At 40.8% G+C, this 16,715-nt stretch overlaps 2 protein-coding genes across 2 annotated transcripts; one reads left to right on the forward strand and one right to left on the reverse strand.

Annotated features, from left to right (window-relative positions):
- The first annotated feature begins 8,715 nt into the window (after nucleotides 1–8,715).
- LOC115651204 (olfactory receptor 1019-like) lies at nucleotides 8,716–9,660 on the forward strand. The gene has a single exon (XM_030562159.1). It carries the CDS (start codon nucleotides 8,716–8,718, stop codon nucleotides 9,658–9,660), a length of 945 nt encoding a protein of 314 aa, XP_030418019.1.
- A 3,899-nt stretch (nucleotides 9,661–13,559) lies between these two features.
- LOC115651205 (olfactory receptor 1019-like) lies at nucleotides 13,560–14,507 on the reverse strand. The gene has a single exon (XM_030562160.1). The coding sequence runs from the start codon at nucleotides 14,496–14,498 to the stop codon at nucleotides 13,560–13,562; it is 939 nt and encodes a 312-aa protein (XP_030418020.1). The 5' UTR covers nucleotides 14,499–14,507.
- Between the last annotated feature and the right edge of the window lie 2,208 nt (nucleotides 14,508–16,715).

Below are 16,715 nucleotides of genomic sequence, written 5' to 3' on the forward strand. Positions count from 1 at the left end.
TTTGTTCACAATTCCAGTCAATTGAGAAGACCAATTGGAAGAAGGATCATAGTATGGTCTATGTGTCACTGCCTTGGTTTGTGTATCACAAATGTTGTACAAGAATTAAATGAAACTCAAAGAACTGATGTAATGTGGAAATTATGTTTTACAATTGCTTGAGAGGACCAATATTACCTCATGTCCTGTCATTATGTGGCTGTTGGAATATAGGCACCTTTCCTTGTTTCTTGACCATTCATCTATTTGAAATGGTGCCCTGCAAGGTTATCGGAGATTAAAAATTAAATAAGCTTGCTTAATTTCTAAATCTGTTGCTTTTAATTAATGCTCAGTATGTAACTTGCACTATGAGAATTCAAGGCTTTTGCTCTCTTTGGTGTCTGGGCCTCATACGGGCTGCCACAGTTGATCTCTGTCTCCTGTATAACAGCCCTTAATGGAGCTGAAGACTGTTATCAGGTCCCTTCTCAGTCGTCTGGTCTCAAAACAAAACATGCCCAATTTTTTTAAACCTTTCCTAATAAATTAGGCTTTGTAAATCCTTTTTGTCGTTCCTCTCTGGACTCTCTCCTATTTGTCCACGTCTTTTCTAAAGTGCGGCTCTCAAACCTAAACACAGAACTTCAACTGGGCCTCACCAGTGCTAAGCAGAGCCAAACAATCACCGCCCTGGTCTGACATACAACGCACCTGGTAATACACCCTAGACGGACTTTTTCACAGCTGCATCTTGTTGTTGGCTCATACTCAACTTGTGATGCGCTTGAGCTCCCAGATCCATCTCAGCAGCAATTCTCCCTAGCCAGTTATTCCCCACGTTGTATTTATGTATTGAAGTTTTCCTTCTAGATCGAAGTACTTTGCACTTGTCTTTATATTAATCACATCAGATTCATACTAGCGCTATATACATCTAGTCTTAACAGTGTTATCGTATATATTTAGGCTTGGAAGGAACAGATTTTTCTCAGTAAATGTTGGTAAATATTGATTTCACCATATGCACACAAACCAATGAAACAAATGTTGCCATCAATAATAATTGAAATTTACAGATAGGCAAAGTAAGAAAAATTACAGGATGAGAATGTATTAGAGTTTGATTTAAGGATATTTATGTTGTATATTTTGACATGTGATGTTCGCAGTTTGTGTTTTAACAGTTATAAAGCTTTAACTTTTTGAATCTCAGTGTCAACTGTCATTAAAAAAATTGATGTCTGACCTCCCCTTGTCTGATCTCCCATAATTTCCCACAATTGTAAAGATTTAAACATTTAAAATAAAAAAGGCTTAAAAATAAACATTGATATTATCAATTAAAATTATAAAAAACTTAAAAATCCAATTCTAACAAGGCTCTATACACTTGTTATACAGCTTTATTCTCAATCATCTTGTCACCTTGTGCTGCTCCCCACCTGTTTGTCATCTGCACCGTTGGCTCTTATTTTAAGCTTACGTTACAAGCTCCTTTGACCCGAGGTTGGTTTTGTGTTATATGTTGGTACAGCCCCTAACAGAATGGGGCTGGGATTAAGCCCAATACTAATGAATTAATGAAGTAGTATCAATAATAATGCTCATGTAATGTTACTCCCACTAATGCCATATATTTCAGAGGGGTAGTTGGGTTAGTCTGTTTCAGCAAAGACAATTTGGAGTCCTGTGGCACCTTAAAGACTAACAAATTTATTTGGGCATAAGCTCTGGGTTTCAACCCACGATGGTTTATCCCCAAATTCATTTGTTAGTCTTTAAGGTGCCACAGGACTCCTCGTTGTCAATGCAATATAGTGATTTTATAGGTTTACTTACAGCAATGCTAAAAATTGATCATATATTTTAAGGGCTAGAAAGTACAATGAGATCATTTAGTCTGACTGTATAACTCAGGTTACACTGCTACACAGTTACCCTCGGTATTAAGCCCATTAACTGGCATTTTATTAAGTGTATCTTCCGGAGAGCCATCAGGTCTTGATTTCACAGCAGCTCTAGCTGGATAAACCATCACTTCCCATGGTAGTTAACCACCCTCACTGTTGAAAATGTGAGCCTCATGACTAATCTGAATTGAGCTAGTTTTACTCTGAAAAACACAATATATTGTTCATTAGAACTGGGGGGAGAGGAGAGTTGGAGCAAAATACTTTTTTTCTGAGCAACACAGATTTGGGTTAACTGAAATATTTTATGAATCTGTGTCAAATGAGTTGGATTGTTTTGCTTTGACCTAAAACCTCAGAAAAATCTAAAAGGTCTAAATATTTTGTTTCCCATTTAAAAGACTTTTTGTTTCAAAATTTACTTCAATTTCAATAAAAAATATAACAATTGCAAAAACAACAACTGATCAAACAAACCATTTCATTCAACTTGTCAGTCAGCCAAAAAAATTGAAATTTTTGAAAAAAAAATCAGTTTGGGTCAACCAGAAACTAAAGTTTTCATTTATGTTTCAGAAATCAGCTATTCACAGAGCTCTTTTGATCATACAATTTTTTTCTCATCATTGCTATATACTGATTAGCCCTATTCTCACCAATGATACAATTCTATTGCTTTATGGCTGGTCGACATGGGAAACTGACTCTACAGCTGTCTAATGTAACTCCCTACATGGTCTCAAATAAGAATGCCATTTTCTGGTTTAGTTTAATCCAGTAAATTAAGAGTGTCCATAACAGGAGTTATTCAGGAATAGCTCTACTGCCTTAAATTCACATATTACCTTGCTCAGGAATAGCTTCCCAATGCAAACAAGCCCCTGTTCTCACCAACTCTGATTTAGAGTTTTACTTTCATCCCTCCATGCAGAGGTGGGACGCTAAACAGCAAGGTTTATCAGTGGGAAAATGAATTTATTTGATGATTTTCCATCCTGAAGATCCCAATACAATTGGGCAAATATTCTGGTGTAGCTAAATATGCACTTTTCTCTGAAAAAAAGTTTCAGCCAAAGAATTTTGGCCAGCTGTAGTTAGGATACTTTCTACCCCATGGAAATGCCTTACACTGAAACTCTACTAGGTAGACTTGAGCCAAGAGATAATAGAGTTTAGGCCACTGTGATAAATCATGAGAGGACATAAATCCACTGGAGCACACTCAGATGCAACTTCCTCCGGGATTCAAGAGTTGACCGGCTAGCCAACCCCATTCACAGGGGTTCTTTTTATCTTGCATTAATAAAGTCTCAGTGAAGAATATTAGAGCACAATATTGGATCATTCATAGAATCATAAGACTGGAAGGGACCTCGAGAAGTCATAAGTCCAGTCCCCTGCACTCATGGCAGGAAAAAGCACCATCTAGAACATCCCCGACAGGTGTTTGTCTAATCTGCTCTTTAAAATCTCCAATGACGGAGATTCCACAACCTCCCTGGACAATTTACTTCAGTGGTTAACCACCCGGACAGTTAGGAAATTTTTCCTAATGTCCAACCTAAACCTCCCTTTCTGCAGTTTAAGCCCAGTACTTTCTGCACTGGAAAATACTGATTCATCAAAAATGAAATATGCTTGTGGGAAAAGGCCAGTTTCAATGAATTACTCATTTAAAAAAAAATTGAAAGAAAAAAGTATCAGAGGGGTAGCCGCTTTAGTCTGGATCTGTAAAAGCAGCAAAGAGTCCTGTGGCATCTTATAGACTAACACGTATTGGAGCATGAGCTTTCGTGGGTGAATACCCACTTCGTAGGATGTATCACCCACGAAAGCTCATGCTCCAATATGTCTGTTAGTCTATAAGGTGCCACAGGACTCTTTGCTGCTCTGAAAGAAAAAAGAAGCTTAAAATTGTCTAAATGTTCATTTTTGACATTTTCCAAACAAAAAATTACCTTTTTTTAGTTCAAAATGACTCTGTTTCAAAATGATAATTAGCTAATTTTTTTTAAATGGTTCATATAATTTAACCTATTGGAACAAAATATTTTGATTGATCAAAATCAATTTTTCCCCAGATTTTTGGTTTGTGGAAACAATGAAAATATTAGCTTTTGGGATGGGACATTTTTAAAATCTCCAAAATTTTCATGGGACAGGAAAACCTCTTCCTGCCCAGCTTGAATCTATGGCTCCAAATTAAAATAATCCACTCAGTGAATAAACAAGACTGTCCCTTAGCCTCCAGTAGAAGAGGTTTTACACTATATTCAACCTGAAGTCAATTCCTTATGGAAAAATTACATATAATTTTATTAGAAAAATATGTCAATGTTCTATAATATTCTTAAACCAACTGTAACTGAGCATGCTGCTGTATCCAGTCAATGAGTGCTCTGTATTGTGGTATTAACGTTAATGGAATACATGGGCCAAGCCGCTAGCTACATTTCAGCAGGACTGGCGTCAGGGTTTCTGGCGCCCATGGTGCCGGGCCATTTCGCCGCCCTGCGCCCGGGCCTCGCAGATCCGGTGGAGCTGCCGTAGCTGTGCCTGCGGCAGGTCTACCGGAGCCGCGGGACCAGTGAACGCTCCGCAGGCACAGCTGCGGCAGCTCCACCGGAGCCACCTGCCGCCCCCCACGGCAAAATGCTGCCCTCTCCATAATCCTGGCTCCCTAGGCGACTGCCTAAGTCTCCTAAATGCAGGTGCCAGCCCTGCATTTCAGGGCCTTGGGGATGTACCAGTTGGAAGTAGAAACTGATGGCTCTAATATTTAGTTTTAACGCAGTCTCCTGTTTCTCTGAACTCAGGAGGGCCTAAGAAAGAAAGGACCAATTTTTTACTTTACCACCTCCAGCTTATGTAGCCAGCAGTGACAGAAGCTCTCTCTAGCTTTTTCCAGGGTTATGCTGTGCTCATGCCTACTGCTTGGCTTTCTCACTTTTTAGTTAGTTGAGATGCTCTGGAACTGTTATTAATGCTCATATTGTTTTGAACTCTGATCCTGTTTTTAGAAGACAAACACACACCAAAAGGAAAAGACAAGAACAGCAAAGATAGAAAATGCAGGTTCTGTCTGTAGTGTTAACTTTCACTGCCGTCTCACTTCTGGAGAAACACGGGGATGGGACACAATCTTATTAGCCACTCTGCTCGTGTTATCCCAGGCCAAGAAATGATCTGTGGAAACTGTGTCCCATATTGCCTGTGCAAAGAATGATATCAATTCTTCATCTAGCCATCATTCCAGAGACACAGAACATGCCAACTGAGATTCAAAACTTTGTAATCAAATATATGTCACAGTGTACTCCTGGCAGCGATGGGGCTACCAGTTGAGAATTTCTCTGATTCAGGGCGATGGGGGCAGCTCATTTGGAAACTAAAAGAAGGAGAATATAGAGGACACTTGAACTTATGCCCAACTATTGGAGACAACAAATCTTGGTGATTATCCCCAATCTCCAAAAGGACGTACAGGATATTTAATGATCTCATTTCTGCCTCGCCTGTGATTCCGAGTCTTGAGGTGCTGTCCCTGGTGGCCACTGAAGCAAATATAAATACTCTGCATCATCAACACACCAGCGTTTAGAGAGAAGAATGAAATAGCCCTCTCCACTGGTAAGTCTCACGAGTCTGGCTCCAACAAATGTGGAATAAACATTATCTCTGATTATTCTTTTGAGGTTAGTTTTTTCTGCACTCGGATTTTTGGCCATTTCAACCTTCTGTTTATTTTATTTTTGTTTCAGCATAAAATATAGTTTCCTGACTGTTGGATGTATTTACTTTGGTAAGAACAAAATAGAGTAAGGGGGAAATTTGAAAATAAGGCATTTGGATGTCTAATATTTTATGTTTTGTGTAATTTATTCAGTCTAAATAACTTTCACTTTTCCATTAATACCAAGAATTCTGATCCTGAAAGAAAGAAGATGTAGTTCGGGTTTAAGGTGATGGAATGACTTCCATGGGGCTAGAGGTTCTCAGTCTATACACAGAATATGTGCAGCCTAAATCAGATCCAATACATGATTCCACTTTACACTCACCCATGGTCTTCAAATATTCTCTGCAGGTCAGAATTCACATTACAGGAGGAAGAGAAAACAAGGAAAGGTCTATGGAAAGGCTGCAAAGCACTTTCTTTGCGGTGCCTGTTCTGAGATCAAAAAATAGGGTTTCAATCTCAATAGCCTTCAATAATCACTTAGCCATCAACTGGTCAGATCTCAAAATGGTCTAAGTCAGTACAGCTCTATTGGAATTAATGGGTCAAATTTGCAGCTGGTGTAAGTGGGCCGTAGTTCCATTGAACTATCTATTGAATCTATCCCCATACACTCTTATATCTATCTATCTATCTACTTAATCATCCAAAAAGGGATTTGACATAGGTATGCATATTAAAAATATCTGTATTTGCATTGGAATGGTGACAACATTTACAGGCTTTGGGACATGGGGTTTGCTTGAGGTTACTGACTAAACTGAGGAGGAAACTTCCCCCAGAACCATGTTATTCCATAATGCTTATTATGATGACTTGCACCTACCTCTGAAGCATACTGTAATGACTACCACCATAAAGAAATAGATCATTAGGGGACCTGTTCTTAAATTCCTGCATTCTGTATATTTTATTCAAATAATTTAACTTTTTAAACCCCTGACGAAAGTAGCATGACAGAAGGAACTAGCAGGATTGAGAACTGTTTGTTCAATAAATATGAAATACCCACGCTATTTTCAGGTAACTTTCTATCCAGACTACAAATCTGAAACAAGAATGAGGTACTTCACTGCCATCAGTATATGTCTCATATTAATTTCAGCAACATTGCTGACCGCATACTGTTCTCATGCACACAGGTATGCACCCAGAGTAGCTCAGCTGAAGTCATTGGGCTAATTAAGAGGTAGCCCGTTTCCTGTTTTCTTGAAGCAAATGGAGATCATAATGAACATATCAAAGACTCATTTTTAGGGAGTCTGTCTGTATCATCACTTTCAGAGAAAATGTTGTGATCAGAGCTAGTCAGGTATGTTCCCACTGAACACTTTTTTCATCACCCAGTCATCAAAACTGGAATGGTTTGTGGAAAAGGATCAGTTTGGGCAATTTTTTCCACATGAACATTTGTGTGGGGGGGAAGCTTATAAATTGTTGAAATGTTTTTGTTTCAAAATAAAAGAAAATCCATTTTCATGATTCAAAGTAAAAAATCTTTTTGAAATTTCAGCTAATTGCAGCTAAGAAAAATGTTTGCAATCAAACCATGATATAGATGATATAGAATGTATCAGAATGAAATATTTCAGTTGACCTGAATTTATTTCTTTTCCTGATTTTTGGTTAGCAAAAAATTTCAATGTTTTGATTCCGTCCCAATTCAAGACAGGAAACAGTGTCAGTATCTCAACATTTTTCATGGTATAGGAAAACAATTTCCTGCCCCGTTCTGCTCGTGTTCTGGGGGCAATGGCTGTCATGTATCAGTGTAGGGAGAGCTTAATCACAGAAGCATTTTACATCCAGTGTGCAGTCTCTGTCCACTCAGGCTGACCAGTCCTATCAGACAAACAGGGTGTGAGGCCAGGCTCTAGTTTATCGTCAAGCCAGTTGCTCATGCAGCTCTCTGCACGCTCTAGCTAACCCACCCCTATCACTCAGGGAACCCTAGTGGTAACATTCTCCCTGAATTCTGCCTATGTGCTTCCATTTTCTGTCAGTGCCTGTGACTTGCCTGGGTCTACACTCAGCGAGAACCTATCAGTGTCTAGTGTTGGATAAACCAAAGCCAGTAGCTTGCAGACGAGGTTGCCTGATGCCATATCATTTTACCTGCTGAATCTACATAGAAAAGGCTTTCAGTTTATGCCAGCTAAAAGCATCACTGCCGTGTAAAAGGATTTGCAATGTGTGGGAGAAAATAGTTATAATGCACATTTGCAAAAGGTATGTTTTATCGCAGTGGGTTTATAACAGATGTCTATTACAGATGTCCACTATTAGGGATCTAAATGCATATTTAGTTAATGCATTTTAAACTGGCCTGTGTTTTCAATAGAGCTGTGTGAATAACGATTTTTTAGTTTGTAGCAATTTCAAAAAGTCAGAAAAAAATCATTTTGGGTCATGGAATTTATTTGAAATTTTCAGGAAATCTTATAGTAAAACAAATCAGGGTCAAACAGAATGTTTCAGGTTAAAAAAAAGTTTTGTTTTCCATCTGAGCATTTTTAAATGATTGTTTAATAAAAAACTAAAGGAAATGTTGAAACTCACAAGTCATGTAAACTGAAAAGATTTTGGTGTTGCTGAATCTGCGTTTTTCCTGGGAAAAAAAATTCAATTGAAATTTTTTTCCAGTTCTAGTTTTTAAAGGGGATGAGTACCAGAGCTCCCAGGGATGTCCGTGGGATCAGGAACAGAAAAGCAGGGCTAGTGAATGAACTCTAGACAATTCACTGGTCTCTCTGTATACCCTTTGACTTTCCTTTTCATACGGAACATTACCATTTTTTGTTGCCTCTGACTGTATAGGCTTTCAGGTTGGATGCACTTTAATACACAATATGTGCTAATTCTCAGCACGACAAAGCCTTAGCTGTACTGGACAGTGTGAGTGTAATGCAAACAGTGTATTCCCTAGGATTGTCCCCTGATGTATTCCTGCTGCCTAGGATTGGTACAATATTTCACGAGGGAAGTCAGAATGAGTGTGAAGGATCCACTCTTGGTCCTTTCTTGGCTCCTGTTTAATTGTACATTTCACTTTTCCCCTGTAAAGGAAAACATGGTTTGGAAGAAATGGTGGAGGGAAATCACACCATGGTTACAGACTTCATTTTCCAGGGATTCATGGATCATCCGGAGCTTCAGGTCTCCCTCTTTGTGTCATTCCTAATGATCTGTGTTATCATCCTGGTGAGGAATCTAGGGATGATCATGTTGATCAGGTTCAACTCCCGACTCCACACCCCCATGTACTATTTCCTCAGCAATTTGTCTCTTGCCGATGTTGGTAATTCCTCTGTTGTTGCTCCCCGGTTGCTGATGACTTTTGTGGTTCAGGCCAAACCCATTTCTCTCGCTGCATGCGCAGCACAATTTTTCTTTCCCTGTAACTTTCTGACCAATGAAGCTTGCTTGTTGGCGGTAATGGCATATGATCGCTTCATAGCCATCTGTAACCCCTTGCTCTATAGCTTCGTCATGTCAAAGAGACTTTGTGTATTACTAGTGGTTGCTTCATACATATGTGGCTTTGTGAATGCAGTTGTTCAGACTCCATTTATATTTACCCTGTCCTTCTGTGACTCCAATGTCATCAACCATTTCTTCTGTGACATCCCCCCAATCCTTAAACTGTCCTGCTCTGACACCCACAACGCTAACATGGTGCATTTCATCTTGTCCAGTATAGTGGTCATGACTAGTATTCTCATTGTACTATTCTCCTGCATGTACATCCTCATTGCCATCCTGAAGATCCACTCTGCCAAGGGCAGATACAAAACCTTCTCCACCTGTGCCTCCCACCTGACAGCTGTCACAATTTTCTATGGAGCTGTGATCTTCATGTATTTACGACCCAGTTCTGGCTACACCACAGACCCAGACAAGATCATCTCTGTGTTTTATATCCTCTTAATTCCTATGCTGAACCCCCTGATCTACAGCCTGAGGAACAAGAAGGTGAAAGAAGCCGTTAGAAGGATGATAAACAGGAAGGTTTGTTCTCAGTTAATATAATTATTAGGATTAGTGCCATGAGGCTGCAAAGAATACACTATCGAAATGGAACATTTGTCACGGACCCCTTTCAGTTCCCCTTGCTGGATACCCACCAGCTGGTACTGAGGGGAAACCCAGCTTGGACCCCCAGATGTTTAAGCTGCCAGAGACTGAATGGAGCCAGTCACTGCTGCAGTCTCGGGGTTCCTAGGCACACAATCAGGGTGTAGGAGGTCTGCCTAGCGCCCTTTCTGAAGAACTAGAACCTGCTATCTAGCTGCCTCGTCCCTGGGCTCAGGGATGACTGTTCAGTCTCTGCTGTAGCTTAAACACCCCCTGCCAAAGAACAGCGTGAGCCTTCTGGGTTACAGCCGAACTCCCCCACAGGGCCACACAGTATGTGTAAAGAATGTAACAGAGAGGGACACTCTGAACCAGATTCTAACACTGTAGAGCTAATGCTTCACTAATAAAGCACAAGCTTGTTTAGAAAAGGACACACATCCTAACTTCAATGGACCTCACTAGCTCATCCTTTCCTTGGGCGTCCTCTGGGGTATCCATCTGTGTTCAGACAGATTGCTCCTCCCTCTCCTCATCTAGCTCCTACATACAGCTCCTCTCAGATCTAGCTGGTCAAATATGGCCAGGTAGAACCCAAATAGAGCAGCTTCTGCCCTTTTATAACCATCTTACCCTCTGTCAGGTTACCTCATGATCAGTCTCTTCCGATGACCAGATACCCCTACCAGGCAACCACTCCTTTTCTTCCCCATCAACAGAAAGTTTAGATGGAAAATTTTCAAACACCTCCAGCAAGGAACAAATCCAAAGCTCATTGAAGCCAAGGAAAAGGCTCTGATTGACTTCAGTCAATATTGGTTCATACTGCAGGACTTTAAGTGGAGATATTCAAAAGGCATCAAACTCCCATTCCAGGGAGTTGTCCAGGGAACTGGATGTCTAACTGCTTATATAAAATGTGTATTTGCTTATGGGCAGTTGTCAATTGCACTGTGGGGTTTCAATCCTGTGTTAAAATGTTGAAAGGAAAATAGCAGTGGAAGCAAAATGACTTTGGCCCACACGCACATTGCCAGTTTAAGAACATCACAATGTTAATCAATAGAGTAACTTTGACGTCCTTTTATAGACTCATAGACTCATAGATTCTAGGGTCAGAAGGGACAAAAGTGATCATCTAGACCAACCCCCTGCACAAAGCAGGCCACAGAACCCTACCCATTCACTTCTATAACAAACCCCTAACCTATGTCTGAGTTATTGAAGTCTTCAAATTGTGGTTTGAAGACCTCAAGCTGCAGAGAATTCACCAGCAAGTGACCCATGCCCCAAGCTGCAGAGGAAGGTGAAAAACCTCCAGGGCCTCTGCTAATCTGCCCAGGAGGAAAATTCCTTCCCGTCCCCAAATATGGCGATCAGCTAAACCCTGAGCATGTGGGCAAGACTCACCAGCCAGCACTCAGAAAAGAATTCTCTGCAGTAACTCAGATCCCATCCCATCACCGACCACTGGGCATACTTATCTGCTGATAATCAAAGATCACTTGCCAAAATTAGGCTATCCCATCATACCATCCCTTCCATAAACTTATCAAGCTTAATCTTAAAGCCATATATGTCTTTTGCCCACACTATTCCCCTTGGAAGGCTGTTCCAAAACTTCACTCCTCTAATGGTTAGAAACCTTCGTCTAATTTCAAGTCTAAACTTCAGAGTGTCCAGTTTATACCCATTCGTTCTTGTATCTACATTGGTACTAAGCTTAAATAATTCCTCTCCCTCCCTAATATTAATCCCTCTGATATATTTATAAAGAGCAAGCATATCCCCCCTTAGCCTTCTTTTGGCTAGACTAAACAAGCCAAGCTTTGAGTCTCCTTTCATATCACAGGTTTTCCATTCCTCGGATCATCCTAGTAGCCCGTCTCTGAATCTGTTCCAGTTTGAATTTATCCTTCTTAAACTGGGAGACCAGAATTGCACACAGTATTCCAGGTGGGGTCTCACCAGCACCTTATATAATGGTACTAACACCTCCTTATCTTTGCTGGAAATACCTCGCCTGATGCATCCTAAAACCGCATTAACTTTTTTAACGGTCATATCACTTAGGCGGGTCATAGTCATCCTGTGATATGCCAATACCCCAAGGTCCTTCTCCTCCTCTGTTGCTTCCAACTGATGTATCCCCAATGTATATCTAAAGTTCTTATTATTAATCCCTAAGTGCATGACCTTGCGCTTTTCACTATTAAATTTCATCCTATTACTATTACTCCAGTTTACAAGGTCATCCAGATCTTCCTGTATGATATCCTGGTCCTTCTCCGTGTTAGCAATACCCCCCAGCTTCATGTCATCCGCAAACTTTATTAGCACATTCCCGCTTTTTGTGCCAAGGTCAGTAATAAAAAGGTTAAATAAGATTGGTCCCAAAACCGATCCTTGAGGAACTCCACTAGTAACCTCCTTCCAGCCTGACAGTTCACCCTTCAGTACAACCCGTTGTAGTCTCCCCTTTAACCAGTTCCTTATCCACCTTTCAGTTTTCATATTGATCCCTATCTTTTCCAATTTGACTAATAATTCCGCATGCGGAACCATGTCAAATGCCTTACTGAAATCGAGGTAAATTGGATCTACCGCATTTCCTTTGTCTTTTATGTTATGGCACTATAGCTCCATTCCATTTTGCACATATATGGAAAAATCATAAGCAGTGTTCCTAGGAGCAGAAGAAGAGGATTTAAGTGATCAATGATTCAGACAAAACTTCCCTGGACTAACCAGTGCATATCCAGTATGAATATTCAAATGTCACAGTGTGTGAGCAAACTTGCTAGTTCTATGAATATTGATAGCTCCATCACACTGTGACTTCATAATGTGTACTAGTACATCACAATCATACAGCTTTATAAATTGATTGGACTACATTCGTTCTTGATCTGTCCCCATATTCTCAAAGGAGTTACTTCAGGGATGAACCTGTCTCAATGTTTACAAAGTCCAAAGAAAGCCAAACAAAGCAGACCATTGATATAATTTCAGGATTGCCATAGAAACTCTTTCATGGGTTGGAGAGAAGATAAATAAATTAAAAAAATGCCCTACATAAAGCGACAACAGTTTTCAATGAGTAAAACCAGTGGTTCTCAGAATTCTCTGGCCTGTGACCCCATGTTAAACAGAAGAAAGGGTTTGAGATCCCTATTAAGTTTTGGGATGCTCTCCTTCCATCTAACCGTGAAGACAGAGAGGCTGGTTGTGATGACTGGAAACAGCCTCCTATGTTGAGAACTCAAGAGTAAAACAACATTCTCTTAATGTCGGCATGCTGCAGCAATGAGAAAAAGATGCTCTGATTTGGTGCAGGCTAGTTCTGCATGATAAAGGTCAACTCTGCGTTATTTGGACTAAGTCCCTAAGCTCACCATGGAGGACTTTTCTGGGGAATTTATTGTTATACATTCTGATAACATGACCTATCTACCTAAGCTGAGCTTTGATAATCATTGCCTCCATTCTGGTTGCTTTTATTCTGTATGTTTAACAGTGCCCTCTACTGGATGAAATCTCAGAACCATGAAGGATACATATGATCTTCTCATCCTCTCACCTGGACTCCAACCTGGCCTAAAACATAAAAGGCAACAGCAATTGTCCTTTAAGACAAATGTCAGAGCATCTTGCAGATTCTACATAGTGTCACAGACCCTCATTCATGGATCTTAATAACACCAATTTCTAATGTTGTATTTGACTATGTTACATTATATTTTGTTTTGTACATCACATGGAGTGGCTGAGTCATAGAAATAAGGATAATGATATAGAGAACTCACTCTTCTTCCATCTGCTGTTTATTGGTTAAAATATAATAATGATTATAATTACCAAAAAAAATTCTTCCTGTATATCATCCTTTTAAAGGCACCATATACCTCCTTGTTTCTCAGGCTGTAGATCAGAGGGTTCAACATGGGGATCACAAGGGCATAAAACACAGAGGTAATCTTGTCTTTGTCCATCACATAGCTAGAACTGGGTCTTAAATATATACATATCAGTGTTCCATAAAACATAGTGACAACTGTCAGGTGGGAGGCACAGGTAGAAAAGGTTTTGTGTCTCCCCTTGGCAGAACGGAGCCTGAGAATGGCCACAAGGATGCACATGTAGGAGATTAGGACACCCAGGAAACTAGTCATTCCAATTACAGTAGAGAAAGTGAAAAGTACAAGGTCAGTGACATGGGTGTCAGAGCAGGACAGCTTCAGCATAGGGGGCACATCACAGAAGAAATGGTTGACAACATTGGAACTGCAGAAGGACAGACTGAATATAAATAGAGTTTGCACAACTGAATTCACAGAGCCACATACATATGTACCAGACACATACAGGACACAGTGTCTCTTGGACATAATGGCTCTGTATAGCAGAGGATTACAGATAGCTTTGAAGCGGTCATACGCAATCACAGCCAGGAGGCAACATTCGTTGGTCACAAAGAAACAGACGAAGAATAGTTGTGCCGCACACTCAATCAAAGGAATGGTTCTAGTCTCTGCTACAAAGGTCATTAGCAACCTGGGAGCTATGGCAGTGGAATATCCAATATCTACAATGGACATCTGGCTTAGGAAAAAGTACATGGGGGTATGAAGTCGGGTTTCAACCACGATTAACACTATCATCCCAAGATTCCCCATCAGGCTGACCACATACATCACTAGGAACAACATAAAGAGGGGGATCTGTAGCTCTGGATGATCTGTGAATCCTACGAAAATGAACTCGGTCACCGTGGTGTGGTTTCTCTCTGCCATTTATTCCAGAAACGCTCTCCTCTGCTGGTGAAAAAAATAAAGATTACAATTAATCACAGGCCAATAAAGTACTGAGTGCAGATCGCTCAAAACCCCTGTGAAACAGAGTATGAACATAATACATCAAAGGACACTCCTAGGGAATGCTCTCTTTGTATTCCCCACATGCTTTCCATTAGAGATAGGACATGCTCCAGCTACAGAAATATTGTGTACTCTGTGTTAGGGTGACCAGATGTCCCTATTTTATAGGGACAGTCCCGATTTTGGGGGCTTTTTTTGCTATAGGCTCCTATTACCCCCATCCCCATCCCGATTTTTCACACTTGCCCTCTGATCACCCTACTCTGTGTTAAAATACATGAAACCATCCAGCGGGTCAAATCTTCTATAAAATAAGAGAGAGACAGATTGGGAGTCTGTAGTTTAGAAGGGAAGCAAATAATCTCCTATCAATGTCTGCAAATAATCAATGCTAGAGAGAGTTTATTCATTGTCATTGATTTTCTCTTCCTAATCCAAATAACCTCAAAGGTCACAAGGGATGCTCAGTGCCCCTTTTATATAGGTGCCTAAATATAGATTTGGGTGCCCAATATGAGGCAGCCCCAGTGGAAACATTTGGTATCACTGTCTGTGTAGCCTTAAAGTGTCCCTGTTCTATTGGAGTCAGTGTATGTTTTACAGACATTCTTTGTAACCACATGCATGATTTTTCCTCCATGTTACAAATCCTCCTAGAGGTAATAACACTTGTAGGTGGTATGGATTGTAACTGATTCCATGATTACTTTTGATTTATAGATTCACAGAGCCTAGAAATGAAAAAATGCATCTCCTGGGGATAACTACTAAGTCAACCTGTGGAACTACTTGCCAGAGGATGCTGTGAAGACCAAGACTATAGCAAGGTTTAAAAAAGAACTAGATAAATTCATGGAGGACAGGCCCATCAATGGCTATTAGCTAGGATGGTGTCTCTAGCCTCTGTTTACCAGAAGCTGGGAATGAGCAACATGGGATGGATCACTTGATGGTTATCTGCTCTGTTCATTCCCTCTGGGGCACCTGGCATTGGCCACTGTCAGAAGACAGGATACTAGGCTCGATGGACCTTTGGTCTGACCCAGAATGGCCATTATATTTCTATGGAATTTCACTGCCACATGCACAAAGAGATGCTCAAAACAGAATAATTACGTTTCTTACCAGTCCTGGTGAAGGTGTACACTCAGTAAATTCCACTGTGGTTTGTATTTGGTTGAGGAAGATACGGGCTGGTTTGACTCCTCATTAACCAGTTGACTTCAGCAGAGCCACTCTACATTCACACTAGTGTGACTGAGATCAGAATCTGGCCAGTGACATGGTAACACAGTGTGAGATGGGAGCAAAGCATCTCATGTCCGTTTGTAATCTTTAGGATAGAAAAAAAATGAGTTGGAGATAATTTTGAAGTTTCCTAGTTGGTGGAAAAACACAGGTCTCTGGGTTCTGCATATTCCTTCTGTCTTTACACCTGTGATAGACGAGTAAAAAGAAATGAAATTATTTTTAGTAAATATAGGGAACATAGGAATTTCCATACCAGATCAGACAAATGACGCATCAAATTCAATATTGTCTATGCCAAGGATGGCCAACCTGAGCCTGAGAAGTAGCCAGAATTTACCAATGTACATTGTGAAAGAGCGACAGTAATACATCAGCAGCCTCTCATCAGCTCCCCCGTCTGCCTACCTGCAGCTCCTCTGATCAGGACCTCCCCTTCCCTCCCCAGACCTCCTGATCAGCTGTTTCGTGGCATGCAGGAGACTGTGGGCGAAAGGGGGAGGAGCAAGGGTACAGCAAGGGATGGGGTGGGAATGGGTGGAGTGGGGGCAGGGCCTGTGGCAGAACCAAGGATTGAGCAGTGAGCACTCCCCGGCACATTGTAAAGTTGGCACCTGTAACTCCAGCCCTGCAGTAGGTGCCTATACAAAGATCCACATATTAACTTCTGAGGAGCAGCATATGGCCGGAGCCATAGGTTGCCCACCCCTGGTCTATGCATTGGCAATCTTTGCTGTGTGCTTCAGATAGAGAGGCAAAGCCCTCCCAGTAGGAAGTTATTGAACAACATGCCTATAGAGGCCTTTTCACCCTACATCCAGGCAATTAGTGGTTGCCTCATACTCTGAAGCATGAAGGTTTACATCCCTTGCAAATGTCTGTCAT

The sequence above is a fragment of the Gopherus evgoodei genome, chromosome 4, assembly GCF_007399415.2.
Source record: "Gopherus evgoodei ecotype Sinaloan lineage chromosome 4, rGopEvg1_v1.p, whole genome shotgun sequence".
Lineage (NCBI taxonomy): Eukaryota > Metazoa > Chordata > Testudines > Testudinidae > Gopherus > Gopherus evgoodei.

Excerpts from the sequence above, each read along its gene's own strand:
- LOC115651204 (XM_030562159.1), top strand. The coding sequence starts at position 8,716 with ATGGTGGAGGGAAATCACACCATGGTTACAGACTTCATTTTCCAGGGA.
- LOC115651205 (XM_030562160.1), bottom strand. The coding sequence starts at position 14,498 with ATGGCAGAGAGAAACCACACCACGGTGACCGAGTTCATTTTCGTAGGA.